General features: G+C 37.4%; 1 protein-coding gene across 2 annotated transcripts in view; it reads left to right on the top strand.

The window, feature by feature from the left end:
* ENPP3 (ectonucleotide pyrophosphatase/phosphodiesterase 3) overlaps positions 1-19583 on the top strand; it is a 109237-nt gene that overhangs the window by 77703 nt on the left and 11951 nt on the right. For both annotated transcript variants that reach the window (XM_025294526.3, XM_025294527.3), the window contains 6 exons: positions 3357-3423; positions 4530-4617; positions 6427-6605; positions 8492-8543; positions 10259-10413; positions 16995-17130. In XM_025294526.3, coding sequence (XP_025150311.2) covers positions 3357-3423; positions 4530-4617; positions 6427-6605; positions 8492-8543; positions 10259-10413; positions 16995-17130 — 677 coding nt within the window. The remainder of the gene's footprint in view (positions 1-3356; positions 3424-4529; positions 4618-6426; positions 6606-8491; positions 8544-10258; positions 10414-16994; positions 17131-19583) is intronic.

Here is a 19583-nt window from a genome sequence, read left to right as displayed (position 1 = left end):
CCAGGCAGAAGGATCAGACTCCATCAGTTGAAAGTAGATCCATATTGCTAGAGCGCCTAGTGAGTAAAGCTGACCTCTGCACAAAGGGCCTTATTTGTCATGACTAAGGAATGTGACTTTGTGAAGAAAGTAGGAGACCACTCAGAGATAGAAGGTGGCTCAAGGTGAATAGACTGGGATTTGCATTTCAGAGAGCTGACTCCAGCTGCCCTATGGAGGAGGATGGTCAAGTGAGTAGCATGGAGGCCAGTTAGAAAAGTGAAAGTGTTAGTAGTTCTGTCATGTCTGACTCTTTGTGACCCCATGGACTGTAGCCCACCAGGCTCCTCTGTCCGTGGAATTCTCCAGGCAAGAAAACTGGAGTGGGTAGCCATTCCCTTCTCCAGAGGATCTTCCTGACCCAGAGACCCTACCAAAGTCTCTTGCATTGCAGGCAAATGCTTTACTACCTGAGTCACCGCAGGTCATAACCCATTCTTCAGCATGATGACAGCCCGAAGGGAAGCTACGGAGCCATGGGGGGTAAAACTAGCCAGGTAGCACACTATTGGGCAAATATGTATGGTGAACTTATGACTTAGATTTTCCAGGAAGTTACTGGCTCATTTTATTCTGTCTCACATTTGTATTCATTAAAACACATGTTTCCATTTCCAGCAGGGGTATATAGTGTTAAATACATTTGGGTGTGTGTGTGTATGTGTGTGCTATATGGAAGATTCTGAAGTTCAGAGTCAGGATAACCAGTTCAGGTCAGATCCATCATAGCACAGAACAGTGAGAATAGAAAAGCAAAGCAAAGGGAAAGTGACAGATATGGCAGAGAAAGATAGGACTTGGTAACTAGTTGAGTATCAGGAGAGGTCTTGCTCATTGTCCATCTTTGTTGTTATCCAGCTGTGGCAAAGAAACGGGGCCTTGATTTTGACTTTATTAATTAAACACAGAGAAGAGAAAAGAGAATTTGCTCCAAGAGATTTTAGATAGTACTTGGAATTTGAGCTAAATTTTGAAAGATAAAATCACCCAAGTGCCAGCTTCCGTTTTTCCATATGTAATTTCCAGAGCCAAATTAGTGTTTGGAACACTTGAACATGAGTAATTAGGAGAACAAATTTCTAAAGTTTTCATTTGGAAAACCATAGAAAATAGAGTTTTTCAAATACTATTTTTGTCTTTTGCTTCCAAATGCAGTTTTGTAATACTAATGTTTTTCTAATGGAGTTGGATTAGGAGTTGGAACTATAAAAACAAACAAACAAAAACTAGATTTTTTTTTTCTGAAAACAGAAAAATAAATAAAGGATCAATTTTAGAAAATTTTATCAATGACTTGGTTCAAAAGACCTTTTCTTTCTTTCATTCATGAATATTCTAACTTGCCACACAGAATTTAAAACTGAATTCACCTCAATCAAATAGTTCCAATAATCTTAGGAAAACCAAATATTTATTCAATAAGGATAAAAATATTTTTTTAAACAAGTTTTACCTTCTACCAACAATTTTATTAGAATTAAGATGACATGAGCTGGTACCTTACAGTAATGAACTTAAACCCCATTTAAAATAGGACTTCTCTTGCTTTCTCCATTCTGGGTAGTATTTAATTTCTCCTTTCTTCCCTCATTTGGGTAGAGTTGAGTGTGACCTGGTCACTGTTGAGATTTATTTTTTATTTTGTGATTTATTTTTGTTTTTTATTTAAAATGAGTGAGAATCAGTTATGAATTTTTAAAAAGTTGAGTATTTTTAAGACACTAAATTAAAGCCTGTTCTTAAGGCTACAATGTAAATAACCAAAACACTGTGTATGTGAGTGAATGTGTGTGTGTGTGTGTATTTGCCCATGGGGTTCATTTCAGTTCAGTTCAGTCGCTCAGTCATGTCCGACTCTTTGCGTGGGGAGAAGTCTTTTAAGGCCCAAGTTTGGATACAGTTGACATTTTCCCTTGGGGGCCTACTTTGAGGGCTTTGCAGGTGGGGCTGGTAGTAAAGAACCCACCTGCCAGCGCAGGAGACATAATGAGACCAGGGTTCAATCCCTGGGTCAGGAAGATCCCCTGGAGGAGGGCACAGCAACCCACTACAGTATTCTTGCCTGGAGAAGCTCATGGAGAGAGGAGCCTGTCAGGCTACAGTCTATAGGGTCGCAGAGTCAGACATGACTAAAGCAACTCAACATGCACACTTAATTTGAACCAGTATAAAATTGTTGTTCAGTCGCTAAGTTGTGTCTCTTTGCAACCCCATGGACTGCAGCTCACCAGGCTTCCCTGTCCCTCACTATCTCCCAGAGTTTACCCAAGTTTATGTCCGTTAAATCAGTGATGCCATTCATCTCATTCTTTACTGCTTTAAATAATTTAGGTTCATTTATCACTATTTTATTTTCAAGTATGAAAACCGCATATAAAATTGCTGCTGCTAAGTCACTTCAGTCGTGTCCGACTCTGTGCGACCCTGTAGACAGCGACCTACCAGGCTCTCCCGTCCCTGGGATTCTCCAGGCAAGAACACTGGAGTGGGTTGCCATTTCCTTCTCCAATACATGAAAGGGAAAAGTGAAAGTGAAGTCACTCAGTGTGTCTGACTCCTAGCAACCCCATGGTCTGCAACCTACCAGGCTCCTCCATCCATGGGATTTTCCAGGCAAGAGTACTGGAGTGGGGTGCCATTGCCTTCTCCAATAAAATTGCTAATATTGCTCAATTCAAAGATTAAAATGTGAAAATGTAAGCAAAATACAAATGAATTGACTTTTAAAAGTCTTTCAAGTAATAGAACAACCTCCTTTGGAATAAAATCCCAAAAGTTAAATATAAACTCTGATTTAAAAAGAATATACTGGCTTTTCCTGCTCAAATGTTATAATTAACTTACTCTGAGTTTTCTCTATCCATATTTCCATATTATTTCCCTAGACATACCAGCCATAAATTGATATTTCCCCCCAGTTCCAAAGATATATTTTTAAAGTACTGAAATGCTTAAAGAAATATATTAATGAAATTAATCTTAATCAGACAGACATGGCTGTGTAAACACTCAAGTAAGCCTGAAGACAAATTTTATAAAAATATGTGACTGTTTATCTTTCTCTTAATGTTTAAGAGTCAAACATTTTTTAATTCTATTTATAGATGCTGGAATTCTCCTTCCTTCTCTCCTACCATTCTCTTTGTTCCTTTGTGGCTGTGAATTTGAGCATGAAAATAAATATGTTTATGCTATTGTTGACAGAAAATTTTTCTTATATAAAAGCAGAAACCATATCAAAACCTAGAAAGCTCAGTTTGCAATAAGGTCTCATATCAAAATAGACTGATCACAGTGTAATAATATTTTTTTTATAGGAATAGAGCATATTCATACTGTGGAGGAGGCAACCATGGTTATGACAATGAGTTTAAGAGCATGGAGGTAACAACTTATTGCCTTTTTTAAAACAAATATTTATTGAGCACCTACTCTGTGGCAGACAATGTTCAGGACTCTTGAATACATTTGTGAACAACACAGATAAAGACCTCTGCCCTCGTGAAGTTTTCATTCTAGCAGGTGGATATAGACAATTGGCATAACAAAGCAATATGCTTTGCTGATTATCTTGGGAAAATATATATGTGTATATTTGCATTCCTGTCACCTGAAAATAATTGCTTACCCATGTTTGATTCTGTTCTTCTAGTTATTTATATTCTAAACCAATTAGATCTGTTAGATATAATATAATTAAGTTACCTTTAATTAGAGCAGGAAATGGCAACTCATTCCCATATTCTTGCCTGGAGAATCCCATGGACAGAGGAGCCTGGCAGGCTATAGTCCACAGGGTCACAAAGAGTTGGACATGACTGAGTGACTAACACACAAAATCAGCTAAACATAAATAAAAATATTTAGGTCTCTTTATCCTAAAAGTAAATGAGAGATGTATTTGAGAAATCAGTGAGCAAATATAAGTTGTACAAAAATTCAATGCTTAGAAATTTCAACATTTTTTGTCATGTAATAGTAATATATATGAATGATGATATGAAAGGAATATAAAAAGAATATATGATTTGTGTGATGAATTTCTAATTTCTATTATCCAGATATTGTAGAACTGTGCTGGCATTGATTGTCCATTATTACTTGTATTCTCCTGGTCTGTTGACACAGGAGATGCTATGGAAGTAGGTGGATATAGAAGTAAACACAGTATAGATTATACTTGATTGCACTTAGGACAATATCATAGGTAGAAATGATGCAAAAATCATTTTCAAATCTGGAAAGCAGCCAATATTTATGATAACTAGAAATGGAATATTGAGAAATTGTGGTCACTCCATTGTACACCTGTAACTTATATAATATTGTACAGCAACTATACTTCAATAATAAAAAAACATACAGCAAAAAAAAATTATGAAAAGCATTCCTTACAGAGGAATAAGATATGAATAGAAGAATTGTTTAATTATGTCTCTTATCTGTTTCTGAGTTTACATGGCATTTAATAACCGGATTTTAATGCCTAGGCTATCTTTTTGGCACATGGACCCAGTTTTAAACAGAAGACTGAAGTTGAACCATTTGACAATATTGAAGTCTATAACCTATTATGTGGTAAGTATATCTATATAAGTTCAACAATCAAATGTGAATTGAGTTTCAAAAATATGAATTTTGAAGTTGATGATATGCTGATATCACTTCTAGGTGATATCCTAGAAGTAGATGCTCTGCCTTAAGAAGACAGAAAGTAGAAAAAGACGAGGGAGAAATATTTATTAATCAGAATTATTCAGCTATAAGTGTGAGGTTTTTTTAAGTAATGATAAACACTAGACCTTGGGAGTGGAGAAGGAAATGGCAACCCACTCCAGTATTCTTGCCTGGAGAATCCCATGGACAGAGGAGCCTGGCGGGCTACAGTCCATGAGGTCACAAGAGTCAGACACGATTGAGTGACTAAACAACAACAGACCTTGGGAGACCAACTTTTCTGTTAGTTACTATATGAAAATTTGATAGAACTTGAAAAATAAAATTACACTTCCAACTTCTCAAAACAGGAATAGCACACCTAAAAACAGAAGTATTTTCTTGTGATTACAGACAGAAAGCTTCTGGAATAAAAGGAGGTAAAAAAAAGTCCTGGTGGATCAGCACTTATTACACTTAATGTTAAAAACCTTAAAGAACTAGAGTTTTGGGGAATCTAACCCACCTTCCTGCTGGTATGCTTACCTCAGACCACACACCACTTAGCAAGACAATGAACAGGCTGCAATTTCACCTTTCACTCTAGGAATTTGTTAACAAATTTGCTCCCAATTGTCACTCTTATTAATCTTGCCACTGGCTTGTGGTAATTGAATGTGACTTAGATACCAAAGACTATCCATTTAAAAAGAATGTGTTGTAGCCTTAACAACTTCAAGTCTTGGTTCCCAAGCCTGAGTTTGTGGTCAGAGCTGCCAGCCCTTTTCAGGGAGGGTTTAAAAGGAAAAAGAGAGGATGGCAGTTCTAGGAGAGATCTCTATGGGGGCCTCAGCAGGAGCCACGTACAAGGGTATGTTGGTGCAAGATTTGTATGTTCTGTTTTTATAGGGAAAATTATTTTAAGCAGAGTTCACCAGTTTATTACTTTAAAAGTATCTGTACTTAGAGAACTTTCCTATAACTAAGTAAATATACTACAAGTAACATTACAAATTATTTAACTTCTTTAAACTTGTTTTTACTGAAAGGGTGGCTCAGAAGTTAAGGAATCCGCCTGCAATGAAGATTCAATCTGGGTTTAATCCCTGGGTCAGGAACATCCCCTGGAGAAGGAAATGGCAACTCACTCCAGTATTCTTGCCTGGAGAATCTCATGGACAGAGGAGCCTGATGGGCTGCCGTCCATGGGGTCGCAAAGAGTTGGACCCAACTGAGCGACTAAGCACACAAAATTGTTCTTACTGAAAGTATAGCTTTTTATGCTGCTGCTGCTGCTGCTGCTGCTAAGTCGCTTCAATCGTGTCCGACTCTGTGCGACCCCATAGACGGCAGCTCACCAGCCTCCCCCGTCCCTGGGATTCTCCAGGCAAGAGTACTGGAGTGGGGTGCCATTGCCTTCTCAGAGCTTTTTATGCTAGAAAACCATGATATGCTTAAGGCATAAAGTGACCATTTAAGCAAAGATACTTTTCTCTGGAGGAACAGAAATAGTTCATGAATATTCCTGTGGCTCATTTAGAGCAACTGTTGCTATTTTCTAGAAAGATGAGGTAAGTAAATTGAGAAGGAAAGGGAAAGCTGGTAAACCAAATGGCATATACAGCAGAATTTATTAAAGAAGTAAATAGCAGGTGTTTGCTTTCTATCATCTTCTGCATAGATGTTGCTGCCTTCTAATTTAAAACTCCTTTGAATTTACTTTTTAAACAGATCTGCTACACATTCAACCAGCACCAAACAACGGTACCCATGGTAGTTTAAACCATCTTCTGAAGGTGCCTTTTTATGAACCATCCCATGCAGAGGAATTGTCAAAGTTTTCTGTTTGTGGCTTTACTGCTCCATTGCCCATAGATACTCTAGGATGTTCATGCTCCAGACTACAAACTGTAAGTAATAACTTTATGGATCCATAAGAGTGTAAAGGGCAAGCTCATCTATAACCAGGGTAGCTAACAACCAGGTTTCTAATTTAGCTCAGATACTTACTAAATGAGTATGTGGTTTCTCTGAACCTTATCTGGAAATAAGAACTACATTGCAAGATTAAGTTTTTGAGTATGTTTTGTAAACTGGAAAGCACTATTTGGCAATTGTTACTCCATGGTGGGCTAACTGTCCCTGATCATTTGAAACAGTAGAATTCTAGAGCTCTCTTTGATTTCCCTCATAAACTACCTCTCCTACAGCTTAAGAATCATATGGTCAAACTTGGTTATTTCAGAACAATAATATCTAGAGGGGCCAAGGATTGAGATCTAGCATCAGACACACCCACTAGAGTAGGTGATATGGCGTCTGATCAGCAGGAAGTCTAGCATTTTCAGTGGGAGGTATTTGATCAATGCTTGGACACTGGTTGACAGTCAGCACTGGGAAGGTCTTTTTAGAGGTCAAGTGCCAAAGCTAGTTCAGGAGTAGGATTTCAGATTCCTGGAGACCCCCAACAAGGTGAGATTCCAGTGCTAAGAGGGGTCTCCCAAAGGCTAGCAATCAGAACAGGAACTCAAAATACAAGGAGAAAGCCCCTACACCTCTGTAGGAATTGGAGCACATGGGTGGGGCTGGGATTTCAGAATGGAATTGGAGTGCAGTTACCAGGAGTCTATCAAGCTTAAACTAATGCCAAGGTACACTTGATGCCAAGTTCCAAGGGTGGTTGTAAAGCTAAGTAATCAGTTGCTGCCTCAGGTAAGAATTGTTTCTTACGTTCAGGGGACAGGGAAGACTTTCCATTCTCTAATCCTCAAAATAACATTATATCACAGAAATAAAGGCATAAATAAATTACCAACCAAAAAAGATTTAAAGGGACAAAAATCTAAGCTTCCTGCAAAAAATCTAATCTACACTGAAGACCAGAGTAAGGGTGTGGGTTTCCTACTGCTCCAGATAACCTCAGTAGAACCACTATTTAAAATAATGATAATAAATGCTATGAAGCAGGTGTTTTATTCCCCTCTTTAGAAATAAAGAGGACTCTGAAAAGTTAGGTGAATTGTCCAATGTCACAGAAGCTCAGTCTATCTGACTGGAAAACACAAGTTCTCTGTAAGGAAGGTCCCGTCCTGCTCAAAGTGTGGTCCCAGGATCAACATCTGCTTCACTTGCAAGCTGATTGGAGATTCAGAATCTCAGGCCCTACTGAGCTCAGGCATACACCAAACCAAAATTCGCACTGAAGCAAGACCCTCAAGGGAGTTGCATGCACATATATTAAAACCTGAGAAGCCCTGGGATGTCGTCATCCCAGCTTAGTAGTTGATTCCAGTCATAGTCAAAATGATCAGCCTTATCAATTTTTTCTTTGCAACTTCCCACACAAAAAATATATTCTTGCAAGTAGTAATATCTCCGTATCTTTAAGTTAGTGAAAGAACTGGAATTTAAACCAAGTTGCTGCTGCTGCATCGCTTCAGTCGTGTCCAACTCTGTGCGACCCCATAGATAGCAGCCCACCAGGCCCCGCCGTCCCTGGGATTCTCCAGGCAAGAACACTGGAGTGGGTTGCCATTTCCTTCTCCAATGCATGAAAGTGAAAAGTGAAAGCGAAGGCGCTCAGTCGTGTCCGACTCTTAGCGACCCCAGGGACTGCAGCCTACCAGGCTCCTCCGTCCATGGGATTTTTCCAGGCAAGAGTACTGGAGTGGGGTTTGACTTTTTTGTTCAGTAGTAAAACATTTATGCAATTACTACAGAAATAGTCTTGATACCTTGTAAAACATATGTCGTTACTTTGATTCACTTCTTCCCCATCTCCCCCATTATCTTGCAGAATTCTGACCTTGAACGTGTGAATCAAATGCTAGATCTCACCCAAGATGAAAGTAAGTCAATGGAAACTATATTAAATCTTTGTTGTTTAGCCCTAACAAAACACCATGTTGTCTTTTTGGGCTTCTCTGAAATAAGCTTACAGTCTCTTTTGACCATGAAGATTTTATTGTCAGTACACAGGAGGGGAAAATACCACAAATCTAATCACAGCATCACAAGCACACAGTAGTTACACTGGTTCCAAGGATGGGACAGACTCCTTGAAGTGGCTGTGCATCACCTACACTCCTCTATTCACTTTTTTAGATGTGAAAAGACAAATTGCCTGGGTTTAAGTCCTGTGTCTACTGCTTGCCAGCTGTATAACCTGGGCCAGATTACTTAACCTCTCTGTATCTCAGACTTCTCATCTATAAAGATAGTACTCATCTCATGTAACTGTAAAGATTAAAAGAGCGGATGAGTAGAAAGACTTTAGAAGTGTCTGGTCTGAAGTAATGTAATTATTACCTATTATCCCTTTTATTTTTTACTTTAAAAATTTTTAATTGTGATATAATTGATATATAACATTATAGTAGTTTCAGGTATGCAATATAATGATTTGATATTTGTATTTATTGTGAAATGACCATCACAATAAGTCTATTTAACATCTGTCCCCATACACAGTTATAATTGTTTTTCTTGTAATGAGGGTTTTAAAAGTTTGCTTTCAGTCAGTTTCAAATGTGAAATACTGTATTATTAACTATTATCAACATGTTATCTTTTAAGTATTCTTGTACCAAACTCTCTAGGCCTGTTGTGTCATTTGTAAAATGGAAATAGCTATTTTTAGACCTGTTATGAAGATTAAATGAGTTAACATATGTTTGTACTTAGAACAGTGCTTTTCACATAGTAAAAGTTCAGTAAATATGTTGGCTATTTTGATGATCTTATAATCTACTGTTATTCCATGGCATAAATACTTTGCAGGATTTTTAGCCATCAGTGCTTGATGAAATCTAGATTATAATGGCAAACAAAAAAGAATAAATACATTAGGACATACTTTTAATAAAATTCCAATTTCTTTCCTAGGACAATAAGCACAGTAATTAATCTTTGTTATAAGTATGTACTTTTAAGGTTTTATCTCTTCAGATATGTCTTGTGAACTGTTAGCTGTTTAGCTAAGTAATTTATCTAAGCCTTAGTTTCATAATTTGTAGAATGGAATAATAACACCTACCTCATAGGGTTGTTGTTAGATGCAAAGAGGTTAAATAAGTAAAAGAGTTACCAGCTGCTGCTGCTGCTGCTGCTAAGTCACTTCAGTTGTGTCCGACTCTGTGCGACCCCATAGACGGCAGCCCACCAGGCTCCCCCATCCCTGGGATTCTCCAGGCAAGAACGCTGGAGTGGGTTGCCATTTCCTTCTCCAATGCATGAAAGTGAAAAGTGAAAGTGAAGTTACTTGGTCATGTCCAGAGTACCTGGAAAATAGTAATCCATCAGAGATGGGTGGTTTCTATGCATAGACCCCATGGACTGTAGACTGCCAGGCTCCTCTGTCCATGGAATTCTCCAGGCAACAATTATTTACTGCAGTGGGTTGCCATTCCCTTCTCCTGGGTATCTTCCTGACCCAGATATTGAACCTGGGTTTCCTGCATTGCAGGCAGATTCTTCACCATCTGAGCCAAGAGCTCAGAGCCAGGCTGTGCAATAGAAACATTTGCTAATTTCACATTTGTATTTTATGTTATTTTTATTTTAGTAACAGCAACAGAGAAACTAAATTTGCCATTTGGGAGGCCCAGGCTTATACAGAAGAACAAGGAGCCCTGTCTCCTTTATCACAGGGAATATGTCAGTGGATTTGACAAAACTCTCAGGATGCCGCTTTGGAGCTCATATACGGTCCCTAAACCAGTAAGTTCCTGTGTCCATTGGTCCACAGAGGCTGGAAAGAAATTGTAGCTTGTTTGGTTTTTCTTTCAGAGTGATACTATTTTTAATTTATTTTTAAAATTGGACTATAATTGCTTTACAATGTTGTGTTAGTTTCTGCTGTACAACAATGTGAATCAGCCATATGTGTACATACATCCCCTGCTTCCTGAACCTCCCTCCCAGCCCCCACATCCCACGCTTCTCGTTCATCAGAGAGCATTGGGCTGAGCTTCCTGTCTAGCTGAACTTCCAACTAGCTGCCTGTTTTACACATGGTAGTGTATATGTGTCAGTGCTACCTTCTCAATTCATGCCACCCTCTCCTTCCCCTGCTGGGTCCACAAGCCTGTTCTCTACATCTGCGTCTCTCTCTATCCCTGCCCTGCAAACAGGTTCATCAGTTTCATTCTTCTAGATTCCACATATGTGTTAAGATATGATATTCGTTTTTCTCTTTCCAACTTATTTTACTGTGTTTGACAGACTCTAGTTTCATCCACATCACTACAAATGACCCAATTTGTAGTTCTTTGACATTTTAAATGCTGAATTTTGATTTCCAGTAGAGAGACCTAAAGGAGTCCCCTGGGCCTGTGACTTGTAAGACAATGTCCCAGGTTTTACTTACAAGTACTTGCAGGTGCTACATAAGTGCAAAAGAGGGATACTTAGTGTTTTGCTTGAAGAAAGCAGAGTGTTTACAGGCCAGTTGGCCAACTGGTATGGCGGGCAGAAAAAAGATTTCAAAGAGAAGCAACAGGAAGTACAGAGACACACGTTTCACTTGGTATTTCCCAAGTATTGGTGGGTGTGCCTAAGAGGTGATGGTAATTTATTTATAAAATGTTTTGTTATTTATTTGATTACTTTAGAATACTATACTATCTGTTGTGTACCTGGGTAGGTACAATAAACATAATGTGAATAAGAGGTAATTTTCTCCTATAGGGTTTAGCACTCTAAGAAGTCAGGCTAGACTTATATGAATATAATAGGGGTCAGATCTCTCCAGATTGAAGTTGAGAATCCAGTGGTTTCAATCCTCTTTTCTTTTTTACTATTTGGCAAACTCCTTTTCAATTAATGTCACTGGGACAATTGGCTTCCATAAGGAAAAAAAAAAATCTCAGCTCCTTACTTGACACCATATACAAAATTAAATTACTAGTGAAATTATAGACCCAGATGTGAACAGCAAACCCATATTTTCTCTTGTGTATATCTCTATGGCCTTAGGATAAGGAAGGAATTCTTAGTACATAGAATAACAACAAAAACAATTCAAAGGAAATTTATTAATTTACATTAATGTGTGGCAAAAAACTAAGTTATGGATGGATTTGCATTACATATAAGAAACAAATGATGACCATAACAGGAGAAGGAAATGGCAACCACTCCAGTATTCTTGCCTAGGAAATCCCATGGACAGAGGAGCCTGGAAGGCTAGAGTCCATGGGGTCACAAACAGCTGGACCTGACTTAGTGACTAAACCACCACCATAAGAAATAAGTGATAAGTATACGGAATAGTAATTAGGATCCAAAACAGGCAGTAAATTTCTGCCAATAAACAAGAGAATCACAAGCATCTTACTTAATAAATGGGCAAAAGATATGGACCAAGCAACTGAACTTCATTAACAATTAGGAAAAAATAAATAAAAGCAAAAATCAATCTGCCAAAAATCAACCCAAGCACTCATTCATGGCAGAAATGGTTTTATTTAATGCATTCCCCAGGACCATACAGCTGCCCAGTAAATGTTTACTGAGTGAATACACTGGATAAATTAATCCCAACTGTTATTTTTAAAGAGCTAAAGAGAAAGCAGTATTTCCAACCAAACTCCCAACCAGGAAGATAATCAGGAAGCTATTTTTGTAGAGAAAATTGGTATTTTAGATACAAAGACTCTGATGACAAACCCCTACTTATTACTGTTCTTGCTAAGGGTACAGATATTCCATCTCTTTTTATGGAAAGGAAGTGATCGGTGGTATCCAGTTTATTTACTCTTCTTGTTCCAATTCAAGATTTTTGGAGAAAAATAAGCATATTTTCCCACAACTAATTAAGGCTTTATGTGTCCTCAACACCAGCTCTCCTGCTGACAATGGTTTAATTGTGGCCAGTGGTAGACAAGCACTCATGTTGTTTTCCAATATGGACAAATATTTTACAAAGTTGCCTGAGTTCATATGTATGGTTAATGGTGACATCAATTTCTTAATAGGCACAGTGTTCATTTATTTGTGATTTTCATACAGTGAACATACTGTGAAGCATATTATGAAACAAATATGAAGTTATTCATTCCTTAAAATAATTTCTGTTGTTTTTGATTTTGAGAGGGGCAGTATGGCCACTTTTATTAGTCAGTTCTCTTTTGAAAAATCTAGGTACCTGGGATTATGTGGTGGTAAGGAGAATGTTTATGTTTCTAATACTTTCCCCTGCTGTCTTGCATTCCTGAATTTATATGAGCTTTAGCGGAAACCAGAGGCAGAGAGATTTTAAGTGGGCTCAGACTAGGAGTTTAGTACAATTCTTTTTTTGTTATTGTTATAAAACGAGCGTCTTTGTTACCCAAAGTTCCTGTCCTTTCACTGGTCCCACAGAACTGCTTGTGTATTTCTCCCTCCATGTGACAGGATGGAATTCTAGCAATTTTCTGCTTTCTAATTCAGAAATTACTCTGTTAGTATGTTGTGGTTCAAGATAATTACATACAAGGATGTTTTGAGATGCACATAAAAAATGTTGTAAATCAGCTCTGTGTTTGAAAAATCAGACTTTAAATAAGCACTTTTTGGAGTGTGGACCCAATTGGCTTGTGTTTTTAAGTTTTATGGAGCTTTTGTTTTTCTGTGGCTTTGGTGGGTTTTCTAATTGTTGTTGTTATTATCTCAGAAGAGTTTTGGGGAAGTAGTTGTGATTTGAAATCAAGGTCGTAGAGCAATTGCTTCAAAACTGTTAAGGTTGCTCAGACTGTATAAGGATTTTGCTTCTGTGCTTCCTCAGCAGGAAGATGTAAAGTGTTTGTTTTTCTTTGTTGCTAGGTAGAAAATTTAAAATAATAGCAAGAATTACAATTATTATTTAGCATATAGAATTCAGAAATTGAATATGAAGTCAAAAGGCTTTTTCAGAGAAGAAAATCTAGCACAGTTTGAAAGATATCTTCCCCTGCCTATATATAGGGAGGAGATATATATATATATATATATATATATACACACACACACACACACACATGTGTATACATATGTATATATTTCCAATGATGGAATTTTTACAAAGCCTTTTTTGTTTCTAAAGCTTGTTAGCACTGATATTATAAATTGTGACCCAAATATGTTGTGAGTCTTTAAAAACTAGGGACATTGTTGTGTATTGCAAAAGATTTTTTTGGAACTGTAATAAGTATTTTTCCCTATAGAAAAAAAGAAAAAATAACATGACCAGAAAAATAATTTTAAAATGTGTATAATTGTTATTCTTACCATAAAGCAAGACAGCAGTTCTTCCATCTTCTTATAAATATGTTTTAGCTTTGACATTCAGCCTACAGATAGGAGAGTTTATAATTTCAATAAAAATAATTTTATCCCTTTTTAAGTTCTGCTTTTTATTCATGCCCGACTAGAAATGAAAGTATCTTACTTTCTTGTCTGTGTTCATCATCTACTTCCCTTGAAGAATTTTGAGAGCTAGAGAGTTCAGATTTCATCTGAGTGTCTGAGTTCTATTTATTGTTTTCCTGACTTTCTATCCTCTGACTTAAAAAAACTTTAAGGAACTCAGAAAAGGTGGCAGGATGAAACATCAACTCACAATATTCTGCGTGTCTATATGGTTTACTGGGTTAGCTACAAGTCTCCCTGGTTTTCTCACTTTGCAACATCTTTTTTTTTGGCCATACCTAGTGGAATGGAGAACTTCCCTGACCAGAAATTGAACCCCTGCCCCCTGCAATGGAAGCATGAAGTCTTAACCATTGAACCACCAGGGAAGTCCCTATAACATCTTTATGTGCCCCTTTCTACCAAGTAAAGAAACCTGGTCATTCAGAATTGTTCATTATCTGTTTTTGAAAGAATATGAACAAATGCTTTTAGCATTCTAGTATCCATCACCAGAAGGACAATGAAATAAATGGTGAGAGTGGATATACTGTATCTAAAACAAATACCTTCATATTTCTTAATCTGCTGCTTGTATTGGTGGTTATATCACTGAGGAGCTTCCTAAGAAAGGAAGAAGGGAAGATATATATTTGAGACTTCATCTCAAATGTGCATCTCAAAATGTTTTTATTCTAAATAATATGCATAATTATGGAATAGCTTTAGAATTTTAGAAATATGTTTTCTTCAAAATTAATAAGATATTAGACTTCTAATGTTTTTATATGCTTCTCCCTTTTTTCTATCTCTTGTTTTTAATTCACTTTTTGAGAAATAGCTGCAATTTCATTTTCTAGAGCTTATTGAAAATTTTATTTCTGCTGTCATATTTTAAATCCCAAGAGCTCTTTCTGTTATCTCTTTCCTTTTAAAATGCTTTCTGCTCTTTCTTTATGATACCATATATACACTCATCTAAGAAGAGAGTTTTCTTCTACTCTCTGCATTGTCTGTTTTTCTTCTTGGTTTCTCTTCCCAACTCCATTGAATATATCTGATGGTCCTTGGCTGTCAGCTCATGTGTTAAGGGTGAGACACCAAGCTACAGGGCTGGGGCTTGCCAGCTGATAGGCTTCATTATAGATTAATTAGGAGCACCAGACATCTTGTTGGAGACTCTCAATTGTATCTAATTTTCTTTTCAGGCTGGTTTGTTTTCCAAAGATAGGACGCTTCTAATCTGAATCAACATACACAGGGACGATGAGACTGGAGGGAATCTTACCTTTCAGTACATAGATTTTTAAATTTAATTCCATTGCTGTGTAGGTGTGCTTTAGCCTGGTTGTCCTCCTGGTTCAACCTCTCCAGTGAGCAAACATTCTGTCTGGCCTCTTTCACAGACTTTCAACCTATCCTCTTCTTTCCAAATTTACACACATCCCCTGTCGTTAGGAGACTCCCAAGTTCTACGCTTCTGGTGTTCTACAGTAAGAATCAGCTTCTTTGGGCTTTCCCCAACCACAGGCTCTTTGTTGTCAATGTTCACTGGTTTACCAAGTCAAGGTTACAGTAGTAAACAAATATGTTTCTTTAACTTCCTGTTTCTTAAAAATTTTTATCACCTCTTATGTGTCTTTATCATTACTGTTCTTTTAGTAGGATTTCAGAAGGAAGCAAAGATAAATGTTTGTGTACAATCGAGTTGAGAAATGTTACTCAGCTTCTGTATAGTTTTTTCCAACTGGAGTACTGCAGTATCTTAAGGGTACTTTCTCTGCTTGTCCTTCCCCTCCTCATCTCCTATCTGCTCTATATCTCATCTTGGGGATAACACACAGTGTAACTTGCCTTTTCCTTTGTTAACTGATCTTGTCATTTTATTTATTTACCCCCAACTTTATTGAGATATAATTGACAAATAACATTGTGTAAGTTTATAATGTGTACAATGTGATGATTTGATATATGCCTATATTATAAAATAATCACCACATATGTTTTAGAGGTAGTTGTGATTTAGTCACTGAGTTGTGTCCACCTCTTGCAACCCCTTCGTTAGACACCATAGCTAATTTTTGCTTTTAACACAATATAGTGAATAGAGGAAGAGCATTCTAATTTTAATTTAATCGTCTCTTTTATAAATTGCAAAATAATTTTTTAAGAAATAAGTACGTAGTGGGCAATAGAGAGCTTATGAATCAAAATCTCTGAAAAATTTAAATGAATAGCAAAATGTTTATATACTCATAATTATATGCTAATCAAAATATGATTATATAATACTATATCACCTTAAGTACTTAGGTGGCACATTTATAGGATATCTGCTAGTAAATAAATTATTGTGTTATTCTTTAAATAAAGTTGCAAAGAAAACTAAAAAAAATTCTTATATTTCATAATCAATAAAGCATAGCTACAAATTTATTAAAGTTCCCAATTAAGTAAATGCATACAACTATAGCTTCTTTAAGTTAATCTTAGGTTAACTAGAAGTTCTTGTTCAATTGAAGAATACTGTTCTTAGTTCTATCTATATTTTTAAAATAAATTGTTTATATTTATTTTAAATTTTTAATTGCAAGCACAATATAAATTACCACCTAAAAGTTAGATCCCAAAAAGGATTTGGATTTTTAGCAGTAGCTCTCATTACTTCTCTGTACTCAGTTCAGGTTTTATTCTGCAAATAATCCTTTCCAAAGTGTATTTGATTTGCCCTCCCTGTGTCCCTAACCAGAAGGGAACCACAGAAGAAAACATTGCTGAAGACATCCATTTCCATCGCTTGCGTAGACCTGATTCACTAAGAAAATAGGAAAAGGTTAAATGAAAAACATTCTAGGGAAGTTACAAACCATATAAGGGGATGGGTGAGCCACACGTGGGCGTCATTTTTTTTCTTCTCTTCTCTCTTTCAACAGGGAGACACATCGCCTCTTCCTCCCACTGTCCCAGACTGTCTGCGGGCTGATGTCAGGGTGGCTCCTTCTGAGAGCCAGAATTGTTCCTTCTCTTTAGCAGACAAGAATATCACCCACGGCTTCCTCTATCCTCCTGGTTTGTATAACTCTTTTTTAGAGCAGCAGCTTAGAAAGCCCTCATCAGCTGGATGTGGGCATGTGCCTTAAACATATGCTCCCCACCAAAACTACCTGCTTGGGCTAAACTAGCTGCCCAGGAGGCTTCCAGTGGTTGTGGGCCAGCCTGGAGCTATAATAAAAACTAATAAATTTTGCACTGGGAACTACACATCAGCTCTGATCTGGCCCAGATGTTCAGAGAGTTCGGCAGGTTTAAGTTTAATTTTAAAACTGAAGTCTCTTTGGAGAAGGACACAAGCATCTAAAAAAACAATTTTTTCTCCTGATGACTGGCCAAGCTAAGGCTTGCATGGAGAATGCAGCTGTGCGTATGAAGACAAATTAGCCTGGAATTTGGGCCTTTTGGTCATGCTGTATACCCAACAGCTTTAAACTGCGGATTAAACAGCTGAATGAACTTGAAATATTTTTTCAGAAAGCTTTTCTCTTGGGAACATGCAAAAGCTAGTGTGATTTTTATAAAACTCAAATCTCTTCTCTGTTCAGCAAGGGTTGTCATTTCCTTAATTTTCTCAAGAGATTTTCAACAATTTTAACTTCTGGGAAAGGGTTTTCTCCAGATATTTGGCTTTGGTTTCCTGGAAGCCATAACCAAAGAGGTTACTTTAGAGATTTATAATTCAGAGATTCTGAAGCTTACAGTGGGGGAGAAAAGGCTCAATGAAAGCAAGTATCACACTGATGTAAAATTCCTAACAGAATTAGGATAATAAACTGATGTATCTTACTACAATCTCTAGAGACAATTAGAGCTCCATCAAATGTATGTAAACCCTAGGACAAATCTTAAATAGTTGCAACATCTGATCAACAAAAATTTTTAAATTCAGCCTTAAAATAGTGTCTGTTAAGCCTTAAGATACTGGTTGATTTATAAATGTTTGCCTTGATAAGGAAATGAAATTAAAAGCTAAACAGCTTGTCTCAAAAAATATTAAAGCTAGAATGAAACTCCCTTCTAATTTTCCATTACAAATTCTGTTAGCAGTTCCATTCTGGGCAAATTCTTATTTTTCTCTGAAAAGAAGATAATGTTTATTGACTTTCCAACTTTCAGAGTTTAATTTAAAAAGTAGAAAAGTCATAGAGGATCTGAGGACTGTGAACAGCATGTGAAATCTTAAAGAAAAAAGCCAAAATCTCTTGCTTCTCTTTGCCTTTCGGTGCCCATACATTGGCCTTTCAATAGAGTATTAGTTAAGGTAGCCAAGTGCAGTGTGAATGTAAATAGTGTTATCAGAAACACTCATAGGCTTGCAGGGATTTAAATCCTCTCAACATTTCACTGAGAGATGCTGAGACAAATGAAGCACAGAGGGACATAGCATATTGCCCAAGTGGGTCAGCTGTGGGCAGCAGAGCTGGGATTCCAACCCCAGGAGTCTGGGTCCAGAGTACACACACCCAGCGCACACTCTGCTAGACATCATGTCCATGAGTCTTCAAAGCCAATCATTTGTGGTGCTGTCAGAAGTCTTCCTTGAGTTAAAACTCTCTTTCTTAAGAAAATTTTATTTTGGAATAGTTATTTATCCCAGCATTATTATCTTATGTATATTCAATAATGATGCTTTCCTATCAGTATTATATTTGCTTTAGAAACTGCTGTAACAAATTATCCACAGACTCAACGGCTTAAAGCAACAGAGCTTTATTTATTCTCTCAAAATTCTAGAGGCCAGAAGTCTGAAACCAGGGTGTCAACAGGGCCACATTCTCTTCACGGGAGAGAATCTAGGGGAGGATCCTTCTTTAGGTCTTCCAGCGTCTGGGGCTCCAGGTGTTACTTGGCTTGGAGCTGAATCAGTCAGTCTCTGCCTCCATCTTCACATGGCCTTCTCCTCCAAATCTCTCCTCTTTTCAACCCTCCTTTTCTTTATAAGGATACCAGTCACTAAAGGGCTTCTCTGGTGGCTCAGATGGTAAAGAATCTGCCTGCAAGGCAGCAGACCAGGGTTCAATCCTTGGGTCGGAAAGATACCCTGGAGAAGGAAATGCAACCCTCTCCAGTACTCTTGCCTGGGGAATTCCATGGGCAGAGGAGCCTGGTGGGCTACAATCCGTGGGTCCCAAAGAGTTGGGCACAAGTGAGCAACTAAACCATTCACTTTCTTTGTAAATTCAGTATAATCTTATCTTGAAGCCTTCATTTAATTACATTTGTGAAGACACTATTTTCCTACCTATCACCTTCTGAGGTGATGGGACGATAGGACATGGATATATCTTCTTGAGGGTCACCAACCATCTGCAAGGTATCAGATGCATAAGACTGCCTGAATTATGAATGACGTCTACCAGAGAGTGCTTTGTGACTCTGTGTTTTGTGTGTTAATTAAGTTACATTAATATGTAATAATAATAGGCCTATTATATAGAATGCTATATTTTCTTTTGTAGCTAGAGTTA

This window comes from Bubalus bubalis, chromosome 10 (genome assembly GCF_019923935.1).
Source record: "Bubalus bubalis isolate 160015118507 breed Murrah chromosome 10, NDDB_SH_1, whole genome shotgun sequence".
Taxonomy (NCBI): Eukaryota; Metazoa; Chordata; class Mammalia; order Artiodactyla; family Bovidae; genus Bubalus; species Bubalus bubalis.
Note: the sequence above shows the minus strand (reverse complement) of the source record. Positions and strands in the feature narration are given on the sequence as shown.